Consider the following 16,196-nt stretch of genomic DNA (forward strand, 5'->3'; position numbering starts at 1 on the left):
CCTAATAATGTCTACAGAAGCTACAAGAACTTGTATGATTTAACCTTTTACTTATGTAATTTCCATGACCATTTTCCGAATGATTCTGTGCAACTCAACTTGTCTTGGCAACAGGATAATTGTTTAGCAGACCTTTTTTCATGTAAGAAGCTTGGAAATATTGCAATCACATCGTGGTATACTTGCAACCCAAGGCACCAAAAAATTTAAGGACGTGCTTCTCTGATCCCAAGGGTTGTTGATTCAGTCAGCTTGATAACTTAATGCTTCACAACATCGAAAATGATGTTAAAAATATCACAATTGATGCACTCCTCATAGTTCAGAATTTCCTTCAATGTACTTCGCCTTTTCTATTCTGTATTTTATGGCATATGCTAGGTTGATTTTAGATTGGATGTAGCATGATATACCTTCTTCTGTAGATACAAATTAGAAAACTAGCAGAAGTTTCTTCTGATTGGAAAATTAATGCTACTGCAGCATTTTTAAGAAGTGACACACTAAATTACTTTGTGAAATTATATTATTCTGACTAGAAGAATTACTCTATATGATTCTTTTATACTTGAAAGAATATATGCTTCTCATATGTACCATATGGATTCTTCAAAAATTCTCCAATTAACTCTCTGATTTCTTAGCTAAAAGGTCTCAAGTTTCTAGTCAGAATAATTTCACCAAGTAGGATCCATACAATTTGCATTCGCAAGCCTCCTGTGTTTTTTATTATTCCGGAAAGCATCAAATGAGTACACATATGCAACATCTGAAAACGCCTAATACATGTGGCAATCTCTCCTGGTCAAGATGCATTGAAAGCATTGAACCATATGATGTTAAGATTTAGATCCTTGTTTTTATATATACCTTACAATTGTTTATCACTGGAAAGGAATGACAGAATCAGCAGCTGCTGTTCTCGCCTCTATTATGTCATGATATACCAACAAAATATACTGTTCTCAACTCGATTATGTCAGCAGCAGCAAAGTTGTTACATATGAGATTTCTATCATATTATTGGCTGGTTCAAGTATGAGAATTCAGATCCTCATGGGAGATCCATTATCGAGAGGGATCTACATCCGTCAAAATCACAGGTATTTGAGACTGTCATATGATTTTGATGGGCACTGTTGAGATTCAATCAAAGACATAATGGATGGTTTGGTTGCGTTGTATACCTCCATTACTCGAGGATTGGTTGCGTTGTATACCTCCATTACTCGAGGAGATAACAGAAACTCAAAGTTAGAAGATTGAAGAAATAAATGGAAGATAGTTTGAATTTTGTGCATACTCAAGTTTAAGCTGTTTTAGATTTAATGGTAGGTGCATAACACGTAGCTTGATGATTTTTCTCAATAAAGTATCAATACATGATTGTTCCACCATAATACTTTGCTGTTCTGATTAGTTTATGGCAGTGACTTTTTGCATCTGCCGAGTTTACTAGTGACAACATGTAAGGAGTTTTATATCTGAACTTGATATGGTTGTCATCTTGACAAGGATGCAATTTTGATACCGTGTTTTACATCTGATGCACATGACATTTGGCTCTGAGCTGGTTTCAGGCTTTTAGAGCAACTGATATTTTTCACTGCCGAAAGTTTGATCATGCTGTCCATGTGTTTTCTCATGCATTTTCTTCTTTTCTATTTTTTCTTTTGTGGTGTGACTGCATTTGATGCAAAGTCATTGTTAACATCAAAATACTATCCAACTTTTAGCAGAAGGAATTATGGAGATGGTGTTTGTGCTGCGAATAGCTTTTCTTTCTTTTTTTTCCCATCGTTTTCTGTTTGTTGGTTCTCCTCGTCTCTTTCTTGATGGGACTTGAGATTCTTCTTGAATCATTATTTGATTGGTATTTTTCTCATTGTCTGACAACTTAACTGGTGATATTGCTCAGTTACCTTTTCTTTATCTTGGTGGGGCAGAACCTTCGATGGTACCAGCCACCGAGTCTGACATTGTTCAAGCAGAAGGCAAAGGTATGTCTCATGCTGTTGCATCGTCGAAGTCTGTTCCATATCCTAGAAGAATATTTTGGACATCCTCATCGTAGTTTATTTCAATGGTCAAGCACATATATTTCTCTTACAGGGATGATGCTGCCTTAGGATTGTGTCTTTGGAGAAGTAGTTCCCAATGGGAGACCGGCATATCCCAGAAAGTTGTAGATGCTGGATCTGTATAAGGATCTTCGGCTGTGCGAGGAACTTCAAGTTGATCAGAGAATGGATCAGCAGGAGTTGGCACAGGATCATCTGAAGGATTAGAAGTTGGATTTGAAGATCTTCAGCAGAAGAAGGAAAGTATAGTTCCACAAGAGAAGAAGCAAGATCAGGATAAAAAGAAAGTGGAGTTCGAAGTCGAAGGATCTAAAGCAGAAGCAGAGTGGTATCTCGGAACAGGTGCAAATCAGAGATCAGCAGGCTCCGGACTATGAAAGGACTTGTGCTCGCGACAGTTGACAAGAAAGTTGATGAGAGAATGAATCAGTGGTTCTTCAAGGAGAGTTTGGGGAACAAGAAAGGGAAGCTGTTGTGACTGATATGCATGCCCAAAAGGGACTTGAGAGAAAGTGATGAGGTTGGAAGCATGGATCTTGGCCACTGAATGGAAGTGGAAGAGTGTCATTTTCCGTGTGCCATGGCCTGTAAGTCAATAATGCATCTTGGATGGTGACTCGATTACCTTTTGTCCACACAGAGAACACGCACAACCACATAAACCAACTGTGAACAGGGGTCGGATGCTTCACCATCGGTTTTGGGTTCATGTAGATCAATAGCAGGTGGTGCAATTAATGACAGCCATAAAACTCTTCTTCCACCTCATGCAACTGAGGGGAGAGGTTTCCGAGTTTGGTATGCACATGTAGCAGCAGCAGCAGCAAGTACACGAGGTTTGTGACAAACTATACAGCTATCAAATACCTTAATTGTGATCTTATGAGACTGGGAATCATGGAAGAAGAACCAATCCTAATCCTAATCCTAATCCTAATCTATGCTTGGTTTGATCTCTCAGGTACTGACTGTTTCACTCGTAAGCTTGGATGGGAGCAGAAGCGGCGGTTGATCTGCTATACCAAGATGAGACTCGCCAGAGCGATCGCCTGCGCTGCTTCGGCATCCCGTTTGATGTCTCCATCTCCGACTTGGTCAGTATCTCCCACATGACCTGCACATCTTCGTATCCACACATCTGCACATCATCGTAGAGCTTGAGAATTCCTCCACCTGCCCACAAGTGGCGAGCCCACCATTAGTTTTATCTTTCATGCAACAGCAGCCTTTGGGACAAGGCACTGTCCCATGTCTTGCACACCATGACATCTACAGCAGCCTGTAGTCATTCATTATCATCATCATCATCATCATATAGGGCATTTATTGCTCCTCCAAGTCATTTGGCATCAAAGATGATTGCATCCCAATAGGATTAGGACCATATCCCCGAATCAGAATCAGATTCTCGTTCTTGGCATATTCCAAGAAGAGAGAGAGAACAGTGGATCATGGCACGCTACTGATGCTGTGCTTGGAGTAGGATCTGACCAACCACATTTAGCTACAGCACCCCCCCCCCCCCCCCCCATCCGTAAACTAATAGGATGTTCTCATGATCCAGTTGGGAGCATCGAGTCATACCAACATAAAACCCTGTCACGACGAGAGCTCCAAGCGAGCAATCTACCTAACACCTAAGCATCTGACCTGCATAATTCCTTCGGTGGAGGATCACCCACCCATATGAAAGATGCAGCCGACCAAACCTATATTTTTCTTTTTCCCATCACTGCAATACTGCCATATATTATTAGTACATTGCATATTATCTATAGTAATTACATACACAATATAGAAAATAAAAGCATTCATTTTTCAGTGAATGATGATGCTCTCAGCAAACACGCGTGACAATATTTTGTCCCGAAAAGTTAGGAGATGTTCCGATATGACATTTCTCTCCATCTTCTGAAAGTGCAATGCATCATTCATCATGAATCAAGTAGTCCTCATTAGAAAAATAAAGCTCAATTGCATTAATATATATATATCATCCCTCCATTTTCTCTAAGTTTTGGCTCGGCAGACATACACACACACACACGTATATATAACCGATGGACATGTTTCATGGTTGACTGTAAATCTGTTGACATTAATACCCCCTCAATTTACATGTGCCTTCCTTCTAATAAATAATTTGTGTGTTTATTTCTCTAAGTTTGTGAAACAAAGAATCAAATGATAAATGATGGTGATGAGAGATATTTTAGTTATCGAAATTTTATTCTTAGAATTAATGGTAACAATAGTTGATGTCGATTAATCCGAGTTTATTGGACAGATACTATCGGAAGTAGAATTTATGAAGGATAAAGGGATATATTTGTAACACCAAAACATTTGAAGGGATATACATATGTATTGATATGTACTTGATTAGAATTTGGAGGGGCAAAATATAAATAGCAGAAGCGAGTCGAAGTCAGATGACTTAAAACAGGAAATTTTATATAAAAATTCTTATTTATTTGATTTTTTGGGACGGTAAATCGAAAGCGAGCTGATAGATTGAACAGTTGCATTTGGCTGGATTGAGGAAATTGGGAAGAAGAGCAAGAAAGGGAAGTTATAATCTGTTGCCTTCTTGCAAGCTGAACTGGTGAAGAACCATAGGACAGATAGAGAGCCTGATATCTCCAAATCTACTCTGTTTCACTTTGAGAAAGGATAAGTTCTAAATGACACATCAGATGGCTATAGGACAGAAATTAGTCTCTCTTTACTCTTTAGTCCTTCCTGCCTTCTTCTCTCTGCTCTGCTACTGCTAACTTTCGAAACAGAGCATAAAGCAATATTAACTGTAGAACCACAGTGAACGAGAGAGAGAGAGAGAGGGGCGCTGGTGGTTACCGTGTTTTCGAGACTTGACGCGGAAGGAGACGGCGAGCCAAGCTCGCCTGACGGGGAAGACCACCTTCCTGCGCCACCAAGACATGACCTTGGCCCCTAACCTCCGCCGCCGGCTCGCGGGGCACGACCCCAGCCGCCCTGCTCCTGCCAGGCCGTCTCCCCTTGTCCACCACCACCCACCCCGGCGAACGCAACGCCTTCCTCCTCTTCTCCGATGAACACCCAGTTCCCACGCTACGGTGTGTGGTATGGTGTCGGTCGCTTATAGTTTTCCGGAGTCTCCGCCCAAGCACAGTCTTCGCCGCACGTTTCTCGTTTCCACCGCGAAGCCGGCTTGCTCTGCCTCTGCCGCTACTGCTGCTCCCTTTTATTCTTCTTTGTTTCTGGTGACTGTTATCGTCACACCCGCATCTTTTTGTTGCCACGGAGAGGATGGTTCGCCTCGTGTAGCATCCCTCGTCTCATCCGCGGAACCAAGGTGGGGTACAAATATCAAGTGCGGGGGCGTCGATTCCTTTCCTTCTCGGAATACCTACTCCTTAGCATCCGGTTTCCCGGTATCCACCGCGATGTTGGTGGCCCCACGCGCCGGATGCGTGCAACCGGCAGCCGGCCGCCCTCCTCGTCCCCTCTCATCCCCTCTTCCTTCTCCAACACCATCATCCCTGCTGCGCGACCGGTGTCTTACTCCCTTCGACGGGGCCCACATTTCTTGGCCCGCCTAAAGCATCGTAAGCCCGTGTTCGCTGTTATGGTTCCAACAGGATACTGACCGACATTGGGAGGAACAAATGATACGCCCGAACCCATCCCTTCGTAACATACCGTGTTATAATTCTATATATATATATATATAGTAGGGAAGGATTTCCGGCATGCAGACGGTGTCATGGCGGGCCCCGAAACAACGCGTCAACACGCCATTGGCTGCTGCCGTCGATGGTCTCTCCTTTTCTCACGTGTCAAAATGCAGGTGGAAGGTCTCGGTCGCGTGCGTCAAATGAATGTATCAATGTGTTCGTTCGGGAATGCGACCTTCGATGCGGTCCACGTCTTTGAATGTATATATATATATATATATAGAGGGATTTCAGTTTTCTTCCCGTCGCTCATGTTTTCAGCGTTGGCATTCAAACACCTTTTGTCGTCTCGTGAGTCGCCCACACAGGAGCACATAAATCTATACAAGAAGACTACGGTAGAGTGGCATTGGATCCTCTGGTTATTGTCATGTCGCAATTGGGGTGAGGCAGTGGTTGCATAAACCAGTTGTTGGACCCCATCATCAATCCCTGTCGAACCACTCACATCACGAACAATAAGTCTTCTTTTCTTTTCCCGTATATTGAATCACCATAATTGATGAAAGCATATGTCAGAGGTACAAAGAAGTATAAAAGAAACGCATCGCGAGGTCATGAACTCGACGTGTTCATATTTCCGGCCACAAGGCAGCACAAAACTTCTTCACGCAAGCTGGGGGGAAAACAAAGTAGAGTCACATCTCTCCGATTCTTCGGTTGTCTCGACTCTCAACAGCCTATCTGATAGAAAGCAGGAGGAATTGCATTCAAACTGTTGATTTCTCCACGGCCGAAAGCTTTGAAGATTGTGCGAGTTCAACGTGCCGACCGACGAGACGTGGAATGAACCAGTGCTTTGGGATTCGCGGGGAGGAAGCAGGTGAGACATCCTCGTGGGAGAAGTCACGTCTCTCACTCGGATTTTGACACGCTACCAATAGCACATCTCTTAGTTAGTAAGTAGCTCGACTACGTGGTTGCATTCGTTAATGGTGGAATTGTGGTGGTGTCAGTAAGTGACACGATTAAAGGTAGGGATTAACGGAGTTCGTGTCTGTGTTCCGCGAGTCCATTTTCGCGTGGGATCCGAACCCGCAGCCAACAGTTATTCTAATTGCAAGCATCCAAAGTACATCATTTTTGTCGAGAGACCGCACAACCGTCGATCAGAAAGGAGGCCCGATGGCGACGTCAAAGTATGGTCCATGCACGAAGCTCATCCGACAGTGATTCCACAATGACCGCCCACCACCGAAAGCGTTTGTAGCCCTCCAAAGCACTTACTTGAAGATAAGCATTACATTCCTCTGTAACATCAGTGTCTTCCACTTGCTATGGTTCCACCAAAGAGCATACAACATTAATCGAGTCCCATGCACTCACTATGCCTGTCGAGCCTGTTAGCTCTGTTAATACTGGACATGATAAGTCCATCTAACTTTTCAATAGCATCACTGATATATATATATATATATATATATGTGTGTGTATACATAACACTCGATGTAGACTTCATCTCTCCCTTATTGGCTTCAGCGTTCTTCGGTTGACTGTTGATCCGTCCGACTACCCTTCGTCTCCGTCTCTTCCACTTCTCCGTTCTACGGATTGGCTCCATGTCCCACCACGACCTCCTCTGTTTGCTGCTGACCAGGTTGAGCAGGTCCAGCGTGGCTGCTGCCGCTCCTCGCCGCCACCGCCACCTACTGCTCGGGCTGACTCGATTTGGCCTCCGGCTTTTGTAATGATACGATGGTCTCGAAATCTCCCGCGAGGGCTGTGACTTTGTTCCGCCTTGACGCCAGCTTGTGGGCCGCCTCCTCATTTACATCATTGTAAGCACTTGGCGAATCCTTCCTCCCGTTCAACGTCGCCTTCCTCTCCGACGCCACATTCTTTTGCTCTGCCTTTGCCTTCCTCTCCGTTACCGATCTCTCCTCACGCTCCTTAAATTTGGGTTTCTCTTCTGCCACTGCCTTGTCTCCCTCGCCTCTACTCTCGCTCTCTGGCTGTAGCTTCAGCTTGGCTTCTCGGATTCTTATCATCAGCATTATGGGCTTTGGGCTCTTTGTTCTCCTCCGAGCCCCCATGATAGGGGTAATAATGGTGACATGACGTGTCATGACGTCGGCCTCACCTGAGCGTCACTCTGCCCGAGGAGGAGAGCTATAATGCTAACTCGACACGCCCTGACGTCATCCGCTCTCAGACAACGACTTCATCGCTGTCTGACCCCGCACGCTTGACCGAGGCAGAGGAGGACGACAACCGACCCTCGCCCATACCCTGCGGCAAGTCGGCTCCCCACGCAACGTCAATAGCAATGTCAGAAGCCATCAGAGGTACGATCCTACCTCCCGCAGGCAGACACATCAGGTAATGCTAAACTACCCTATAAATACCCCCGAGTTCTAAATGGGGGGGGGACTTCTTGGCTAGAAAAACTCCCTTCCACATCATCTGACTTGATCGTCGGAGGGGTCAGGCCGAGCTATCGACCCGACTTGTGTGTAGGAACAAAGGTGAGGTCGCACCTTCCCGTCGCCGCGGCAAGACTTCGCTCCACACACAACATCCCGCCAAGACCATTGCAACCGACCACCCCGGCTGTCCCGAGGAACGTCGTGCGAGATCCCCCCGCATTCGGACCCGAACAAAGCCGCGACGGCCCCGAGGCCATGGCATACAGTTGTTCCCTGCAATATTTTGGCGCTCGAAGGAGAGCCCCCGAATGTCGAGCGATCAGCAGATACACTCTAGCGAACCCGCAGCCATGGGGTCGCATCCGGTCAACACCCCAGAAGAACATCCCCTGCGGGATGAACCCCGCGACGAGCGCCCTGCCACGACATCGGAGCGCTACTGGCGGCTGTTCAACGACCCGGGTTTGTCGCCACCCGACGTCCCCGTTGGCCCGCCACCTGTTTCGCCCGAAGCCTTCCACAATCTCGCTCACCGAGTACGAGCGCTGGCAGGCGTGATGCAGACTATCATCCCGCTCGTCTCCCAGCCGACGCCCCCACATGCAACCCAGCCTTTGCAATAGCGTGAGCCCCCCGCCCGGACGCACGCGCCACTCCTTGAGCGCCCAATTTCGCCTTGAAACCGAACGACCCAACCTGGAGACCAAGAGGCGGAAGGCACGTCGAGTCGCCCAGGGCCTGAGGTGCCACCCGCGGACTCGACGAACGCCCTGCGAGCCCAGTTGCGCCTCTTCAATCAATGCCTCGACGAAGTATAGCAGGAGGTTTGCAGATCAAAGGGGGAGCTCGGGGCGGACGGATACTAAGGGTCACCGTTCGCACCCGAAATACAAGATCAAGTGATTCCACCACACTTCCGGCTCCCATCCCTGGACGCCTATGATGACGCCGCTGACCCCGCGGATCACATGGCCGTGTTTCGCGCCCAAATGGCGCTATATGTGACTTCTGACGCCTTGATGTGCAGGGCGTTCCCAACGACCTTGAGGGGATTGGCCCGCGCATGGTACAGCGGCCTGAAGACCGGGACCATCTCTTCCTTCGATCAGCTCGCCCGAGACTTCAAGCTCAATTTCCTCGCCTACGCCCGTCCGAAGCCGTCCGTGGCGTTGCTCCTCGGACTCCACCAAAGGGAGGAAGAGCCCCTCTCCCACTTCGTAAACCATTTCACGACGCAGATCCGAGGACTCTCAGACGCTCACCCTTCTCTATTGATGCGGGAGTTCATGATAGGCCTGCGGGCCTCCAGGTTCTTCTGGTCTCTGGTGGAGCGGCCCCCCACGACGGTACCCGAGATGCTCCAGCGAGCGAGCCAGTTCGTCGTCGCAGAGACATGGATGGCCGGGAAGTGCGAAGAGCACAAGAGGGTCAAGTCGGAGCCGCCCCGGCAGCAACAACCCGCTGCATCTCGGTGTAGGTTGGACAGATCCGACCCATCGACATCGAGGCCCCCTCTCCCAGCCTTGAACTCGTCCCGAACGGAAATATTCCTCCACATAAGGGAAAAGGGATTGCTCAAAGAACCTTACCCGATGAGGAATCCGCGGGAGCTGGCGGACCGGTCAAAGTACTGTCGCTTCCACCGGCAACATGGGCATGACACTGAACAGTGTCGGGAGCTAAAGAGGCAGATCGAGAAGCTCATTCGTAGGGGACACCTCGGTCAGTACCTCCGACCGGACAAGGAACTTTCACCGCGCCCGGAGGGTTCCATCGAACGACACATCGACGTAATAGCTGGCGGCCCCACATCTGGCGGGGATTCTATGACCAGAAGAAAGGCGTACGCCAGAGCCGATCCGGCCGAAGCTCCCGGGCACGGGCCCGAGCCTAACATCACCTTCCCGACCGAGGCATCAAAACAAACCGAGCACGACGATGCGCTCGTGATATCGGTCAGAATAGCCAATGCGCAAGTAAGCAGGATCATGGTCGATACCGGAGCTCAGCCGACATACTCTACTTCGACGCCTTCTAAAAGCTCGGCTTATCCGGAGATAACATGAAGCTGATATTCTCTGCACTCACCGGATTCACCGGTGATTCAATCTCGCCGCTAGGGACGATCACTTTACCCTTGACCCTGGGAGCCCCGCCGAGGTCAAAGACGGTGATGACCACCTTCCTGGTAATCGACCTCCCCGCTGCATATAACGCCATTCTCGGCCGGCCGACCCTCAACAAAATCAGAGCTGTCATCTCGACCTACTACCAAACTGTTAAGTTCGCAACCCACGCCGGGACCGGAGAGGTCACAGGAAGTCCCCGAGAATCCAAGTGCTGCTACCTGACCGTCGTTTCGTTACACAAGAGGGCCAGGGTCGAACCATCGTTGGCGGACCCCCGGGAGACGAAGAAGCCAGCCCCCCATCCTGAGCCGAGGGGGTCCACCATCGACATGCCGCTGGTAGAGGATCGGTCGGAGCAGACGGTTAAGATCGGGTCGGAGTTACCCCGAGCAAGAACGAAAACAGCTCTTCGGCCTCCTACAGAAGAATGCCGACGTCTTCGCCTGGTCGCCATCGGACATGACGGGCGTCAACCCGACAGTTGCACAGCATCACCTCAGTATTTCACCCGACGCCCGCCCTGTAAAACAAAAGCCCAGGTGGCAGGCCCCTGATCGGCAGTTGGCCATACGAGAAGAAGTGGGTCGACTCCTAGAGGCGGACTTTATAGAAAAAGCCAGATACCCACAATGGCTATCCAATGTAGTCCTCGTCAAGAAAGCTAATGGAAGCTGGAGGATGTGCGTTGATTGCACCAGTCTCAACAATGTATGCCCGAAGGATTGCTATCCCCTTCCAAAAGTCGACCAGTTAGTCGACGCTACGGCTGGACACGCCCGCCTCTCGTTTATAGACGCCTTCTCGGGGTACAACCAGATCAGAATGACACCCGAAGACTAAGAGCATACGGCCTTCCTCACCGATCATGGGGTCTACTTCTACAAGGTCATGCCCTTCGGATTGAAGAACGCCGGGGCTACATACCAGAGAACAGTAAACAAGATGTTCGCCCACCAGATCGGGCGGAACATGGAAGTTTACGTCGACGAAATGATTGTCAAAAGCCAAGAGGCGGGAGCCCACCTGACCGATCTGGCTGAGGCTGTTAGGATCGAGAGCACTAAGAGGGGGGGTGGGGGGTGAATTAGTGCAGCGAAAATTTTTCAGCGATTAAAACCGAAAGCTGCGTTCATTTGATAAAAAACGATTTCGACGTAAAAGCTGATTCTAAGATTATTTAAACTTAAGATTAAGCGAGATGACGTTAAAGTAAATCTACAAAGGCAGTTTGCAGTTTATGATGAAAATTAGAATGCAAGCGCAAACTGAAATGCGACGTTCGTACGATAAAACTGGTTTACGTCTAAATGTCAATTTTTAAGATATTGAACTTTGAGATATGTTTTATAAATGCGCAGAAGGCAGTTTGCAGTTATGATTGAAATCAAAACGTAAATGTAAACTGAAATGTAATGATCATACAGAAAAGCCGATTTACATTTAGACGCAGATTCGGAAAGCTCAGAACTTAGAAACTCGTTCGTAAAAGCACAAAAGGTAGTAGCTATTTAGGAGGTTTGCAGTAAAGATAAAAATGCTCAAAGTAAATGCAAACCGAGATTTAGAGTGGTTCGGTCAATCTTGACCTACTCCACTTTTGGCTTCCTCCACCGATGAGGTCACCGACGTCAACTAGAGGCCTTCCTTCAATAGGCTAAGGCCAACCACCCTTTTACAGTTTCACTCCTTTTGATGGGCTTAGGAGACAACACTTACAGAATTTTCTCTCCTCTCTTTACAACTCAGAACTTGGAAGAAAAGAGGGAGAAGAACTTTTGGCCTTTACAATAATTTTAAGCTCTAAGAATCACAGAAAAAGATCAAGATTTCGGTGTGTGTCTGTTCTCTTTCAGTGCTAAATGGGTGGGGTATTTATAGGCCCCAACCCAGTTCAAATTTTGAGCTCAAAACTGTCAATTTCCGGAATTCCGGGATCAGGCTATTGCACCTCCTAACTGGAGCGGTTGCACCGCCTAGCAGAGCTCGAAGACTGAGCCTATGGGTGGTGCCACCTCTGTCAGGGGTGGTTGCACCTCTCTGCCAGAGCTCGAAGACCGAGCTCAGGCGGTTGCACCTCTTGATTGGGGGCGGTTGCACCGCCTGCCAGAGCTCGAAGACCGAGCTCAGGCGGTGCTACCTCCTGTCAGGAGAGGTTGCACCGCCCAGACTCGCTTGAAGACTGAGCCCAGGCGGCTGCACCTCCTGGCTGGGGCGGCTGCACCGCCCAGTCTCACTCGGAGACTGCCTCATAGGCGGTGCTACCTCCTAGCACTATTTCAAGTCCGAATGGGTTGATTCATTCGGCCCAATTTGGGTCTTTCAGGGGCCCGATTGCCCCAAGATTAAGTTAATGGGATCACCTCTCATTTCTAACTTAATCATTGTGCTAACTACGATTATTTCCTAAGACATTTACTGCAACTTGCTCCAGTACGTTAATCGCTTCTTCCGGCGAACTTCCGTCGATCATCCGATGAACCTTCGGCGACGATCCACTTGGCAAGTTCCGACGAGCTTCTTTGGCAAGCTCCTGGACTTCTCGGATTTGTTCCTGCAGAACCTCCGACGACCGTCCGAACTTCCGTAGAACTCTCGAACTCCCAACGTGATCATTGTCTTGACTCCGGCACAACTCCTGTTGCATGTCTTTCTTCCATCGTAGTTAATCCTGCACACTCAAAACAAAAACTTCGATTGAGACAATTAATCATAAGCAATTAACCAAGTTGTCCGGCATGTCATTGGTCCATCGACGCTTCGTCCGATTCTTCGGCGCATCGTCCTTTCCTGCGGCCTATTGCCCAATCGGCCAATTGGCTCCACAACTCCGATATCCTTGGCACAATACCCGCTCTTCTTGGCCCGATGCCCGAGTCCACGGCCCGAAGCCTTCTGTCGATACGTCGACCGATCCACCTGCTCGACGTCCAATCTTCTGACATGTTCCTCCGGCACAACATGATTTTCCTACTTTAATTGTCTCATCCTGATCGAAGCATCATGCGTTACTCAAAACGCAGATTAAATCATAAACATATATCAAGTGGTTTCATCATCAAAATACGAGATTTAACAGAGGCGTTCACCACACTGCGCAAGTATGGCATAAGGCTCAACCCCGCGAAGTGCGCCTTTGGCGTTACCTCGGGAAAGTTCCTCAGGTTCATCATACACGAAAGAGGAATTGACGCCAACTCGGAGAAAGTCCAGGCGATAATCAATATGCAGTCACCTCGGACGATCAAAAACCTACAATGCCTTAATGGGATGCTTGTCGCCATGTCCCGTTTCCTTGCCCGATCAGGTGATCGTTGCCTCCCCTTCTTCAGAGCATTTAAGAACCCGAAAAATTTTCAGTGGACGGAAGAATGTAAGGAAGCACTTGGCCAACCTCCCTCGACTTGCCTCAGTCTCTCTGGGGGAGAAGCTATGCATCTACCTAGCTGCCTCCCAGCACGCAGTCACTTCTGTCCTGGTCAAGGAAAATTCTGGCGAATAGCTTCTAGTCTACTATGTTAGCCACGTCTTGAACGGGCCCGAGGAACGATACCCACCAATCGAGAAGCTGGCACTTGCGCTCGTGCTATCCGCCCGGAAGCTACGCCCATACTTCTAGGCTCATCCGGTGGAGGTCATTACTGACCAGCCGCTTCGGCAGATCTTGTCCAAATTTGATGTTGCAGGACGTCTTCTCAAATGGGCGGTGGAGCTCGGCGAGCATGACATACAATACGCGCCCAGGACCGCCATCAAAGCCTAGTCTTTGGCCGACTTCATCGCAGAATTAACCCGGATCGAGGACGAAGGTCTCGAACAACCTCCCGAGGCCTGGGTCTTGCACGTCGACGGATCGGCCAACTCAAAAGGTGCCGGCGCGGGGCTGGTGCTGCAAGCACCCAACGGGCGGTCGTTCAAGCATTCCCTCAGCTTTGGGTTCCAGGCCACCAACAACGAGGCGGAATACGAGGCACTCCTAGAAGGACTCATGCTGGCCCTCTAGATGCAGGTGGTCGCTATCTGCGTCCTCACCGACTTGCAGCTAGTAGCAGAGCAACTCAGCGAAGGATACGAGGCTCGGGACCCGACCATGGTGAAGTACCTGACATAGGTAAAGAACTTAACCGCCAAGTTCCCTCATTTTACGTTATTTAACGTCCCGAGAGGAGAAAACGAGCGTGCCGACACGCTAGCTAAGTTGGCATCAAAGCCAGCCCCCGAAGTCGGGCCCGAGGTTGAGGAGCTACCTGCCCATGCCATCGAAATCGCAGTGGCGACCTCGGGTAGCGTGCCTACCTCCTGGGTACAAAAATTGCTGCGCTTCAAACGGGACGGGACTCTTCCGCCCGACAAAACGACGGCTTGGCGCTTGCGTCGCACGCATGCCACGTATACCGAGGTGGGTGGACAGCTTTACAAGCGGTCTTCCTCATACCCCCTCCTACGATGCTTGGAACCCGACGAAGCTCAGACAGTTCTGGCTGAGGTCCATGAGGGGATCTGCGGGGAACACGGTGGCGGGCGAACCCTAGCACACAAAATACTTCGCCAAGGCTACTATTGGCCAACTATGTGCCGGGACGCGAAGGCCCACGTGCAACGGTGTAGTTCGTGCCAAGAACATGCCCGCACACCCTAGCAGCCCGCGATCCCGCTCACCCCCATCGATTGTGCATGGCCATTCGCGCAATGGGGTTTGGACCTCCTCGGCCCTTTCCCCCCAGCCTCGGGGCAGCGAAAATACATCGTCGTGGGTGTCGATTATTTCACAAAGTGGGTCGAGGCAAAACCACTGGCGACGATCACGGAGCGGCAAATAGAAAAGTTCGTATGGAGGAACCTGGTGACTCGGTTCGGCTTGCCCAAAACCATCATTACAGATAACGGGCCTCAGTTCGCCGGTAAAAGGTTCCGAGAGTTCTGTGCCAACCACGACATCCAACTAAGGTCAGCTCGGTGGCCTACCCTCAGACGAATGGGCTGGCGGAGGTAATCAATCGGTCCATCCTAGACGGGCTCAAAAGAAGAGTGTCTGCAGCCCGATCGGCCTGGACGAATGAACTCTCGAGTGTCTTATGGTCGCTATGCACCACTCCCAAGACCGTGACTAGAGAGTCCCCTTACAGCCTCGCGTTCGGAACCGAAGCTGTCCTGTCGCCTGAAATAGCCATTGCCACCATTCGGACAGGAGGCTATGACGAGAAGGTCTCAAACGAAGGACTTCGAGTCAGCCTCGACATGCTCGAAGAGCGACGCGCCGACGCACACGTAAAGACCCTCTCTTATAAAAGGGTCGTCGCAAGGATCTACAAAAGAAGGTACGACCCCGACCAATTAAGTTAAGCGACCTAGTCCTACGAAAGGCCGAGGTTGTTGAATCTCGTATTTTGATGATGAAACTACTTGATATATGTTTATGATTTAATCTGCGTTTTGAGTGACGCAGGATGCTTCGATCAGGATGAGACAATTAAAGCAGGAAAATCATGTTGTGCCGAAGGAACGTGTCAGAAGATTGGACGTCGGGCCGGTGGATCGGTCGACGTATCGACAGAAGGCTTCGGGCCGTGGACTCGGGCATCGGGCCAAGAAGAGCGGGTATTGTGCCAAGGATATCGGAGTTGCGGAGTCAACTGGCCGATTGGGCAATAGGCTGCAGGAGAGGATGATGCGTCAAAGAATCGGACGAAGCGTCGAGGGACCAATGACATGTCGGACAACTTGGTTAATTGCTTAGGATTAATTGTCTCGATCGAAGTTTTGTTTTGTTGTGCAGGATTAACTATGATAACGATGAAGACATAAAGCGAAACAAAGTGTCGGAGTCAAGCGCGAAGGATTTGTTGCGAGTTCGAGAGTTCGACGGAAGTCCGAAGGTTCGTCGGGAATGCTACCGGAACTAGCCGA

General features: G+C 49.1%; 1 protein-coding gene and 1 long non-coding RNA gene across 2 annotated transcripts; one reads left to right on the forward strand and one right to left on the reverse strand.

Moving 5' to 3' along the window:
- Positions 1–2,792: 2,792 nt before the first annotated feature.
- Positions 2,793–5,731, reverse strand: LOC135676979 (uncharacterized). Its single transcript, XR_010514512.1, has 2 exons — positions 4,938–5,731; positions 2,793–3,254 (listed from the first exon to the last, which is right to left on the reverse strand). It is a non-coding gene; the product is annotated as an uncharacterized LOC135676979 (long non-coding RNA).
- Positions 5,732–7,245: 1,514 nt separating this feature from the next.
- LOC135677001 (uncharacterized) lies at positions 7,246–10,986 on the forward strand. The gene is made up of 2 exons (XM_065188852.1): positions 7,246–8,116; positions 8,226–10,986. The coding sequence occupies exon 2, from the start codon at positions 9,132–9,134 to the stop codon at positions 10,227–10,229; it is 1,098 nt and encodes a 365-aa protein (XP_065044924.1). The 5' UTR covers positions 7,246–8,116; positions 8,226–9,131; the 3' UTR covers positions 10,230–10,986.
- Positions 10,987–16,196: the final 5,210 nt, after the last annotated feature.

This window comes from Musa acuminata, chromosome BXJ1-1, assembly GCF_036884655.1.
Source record: "Musa acuminata AAA Group cultivar baxijiao chromosome BXJ1-1, Cavendish_Baxijiao_AAA, whole genome shotgun sequence".
NCBI classification, from domain to species: domain Eukaryota; kingdom Viridiplantae; phylum Streptophyta; class Magnoliopsida; order Zingiberales; family Musaceae; genus Musa; species Musa acuminata.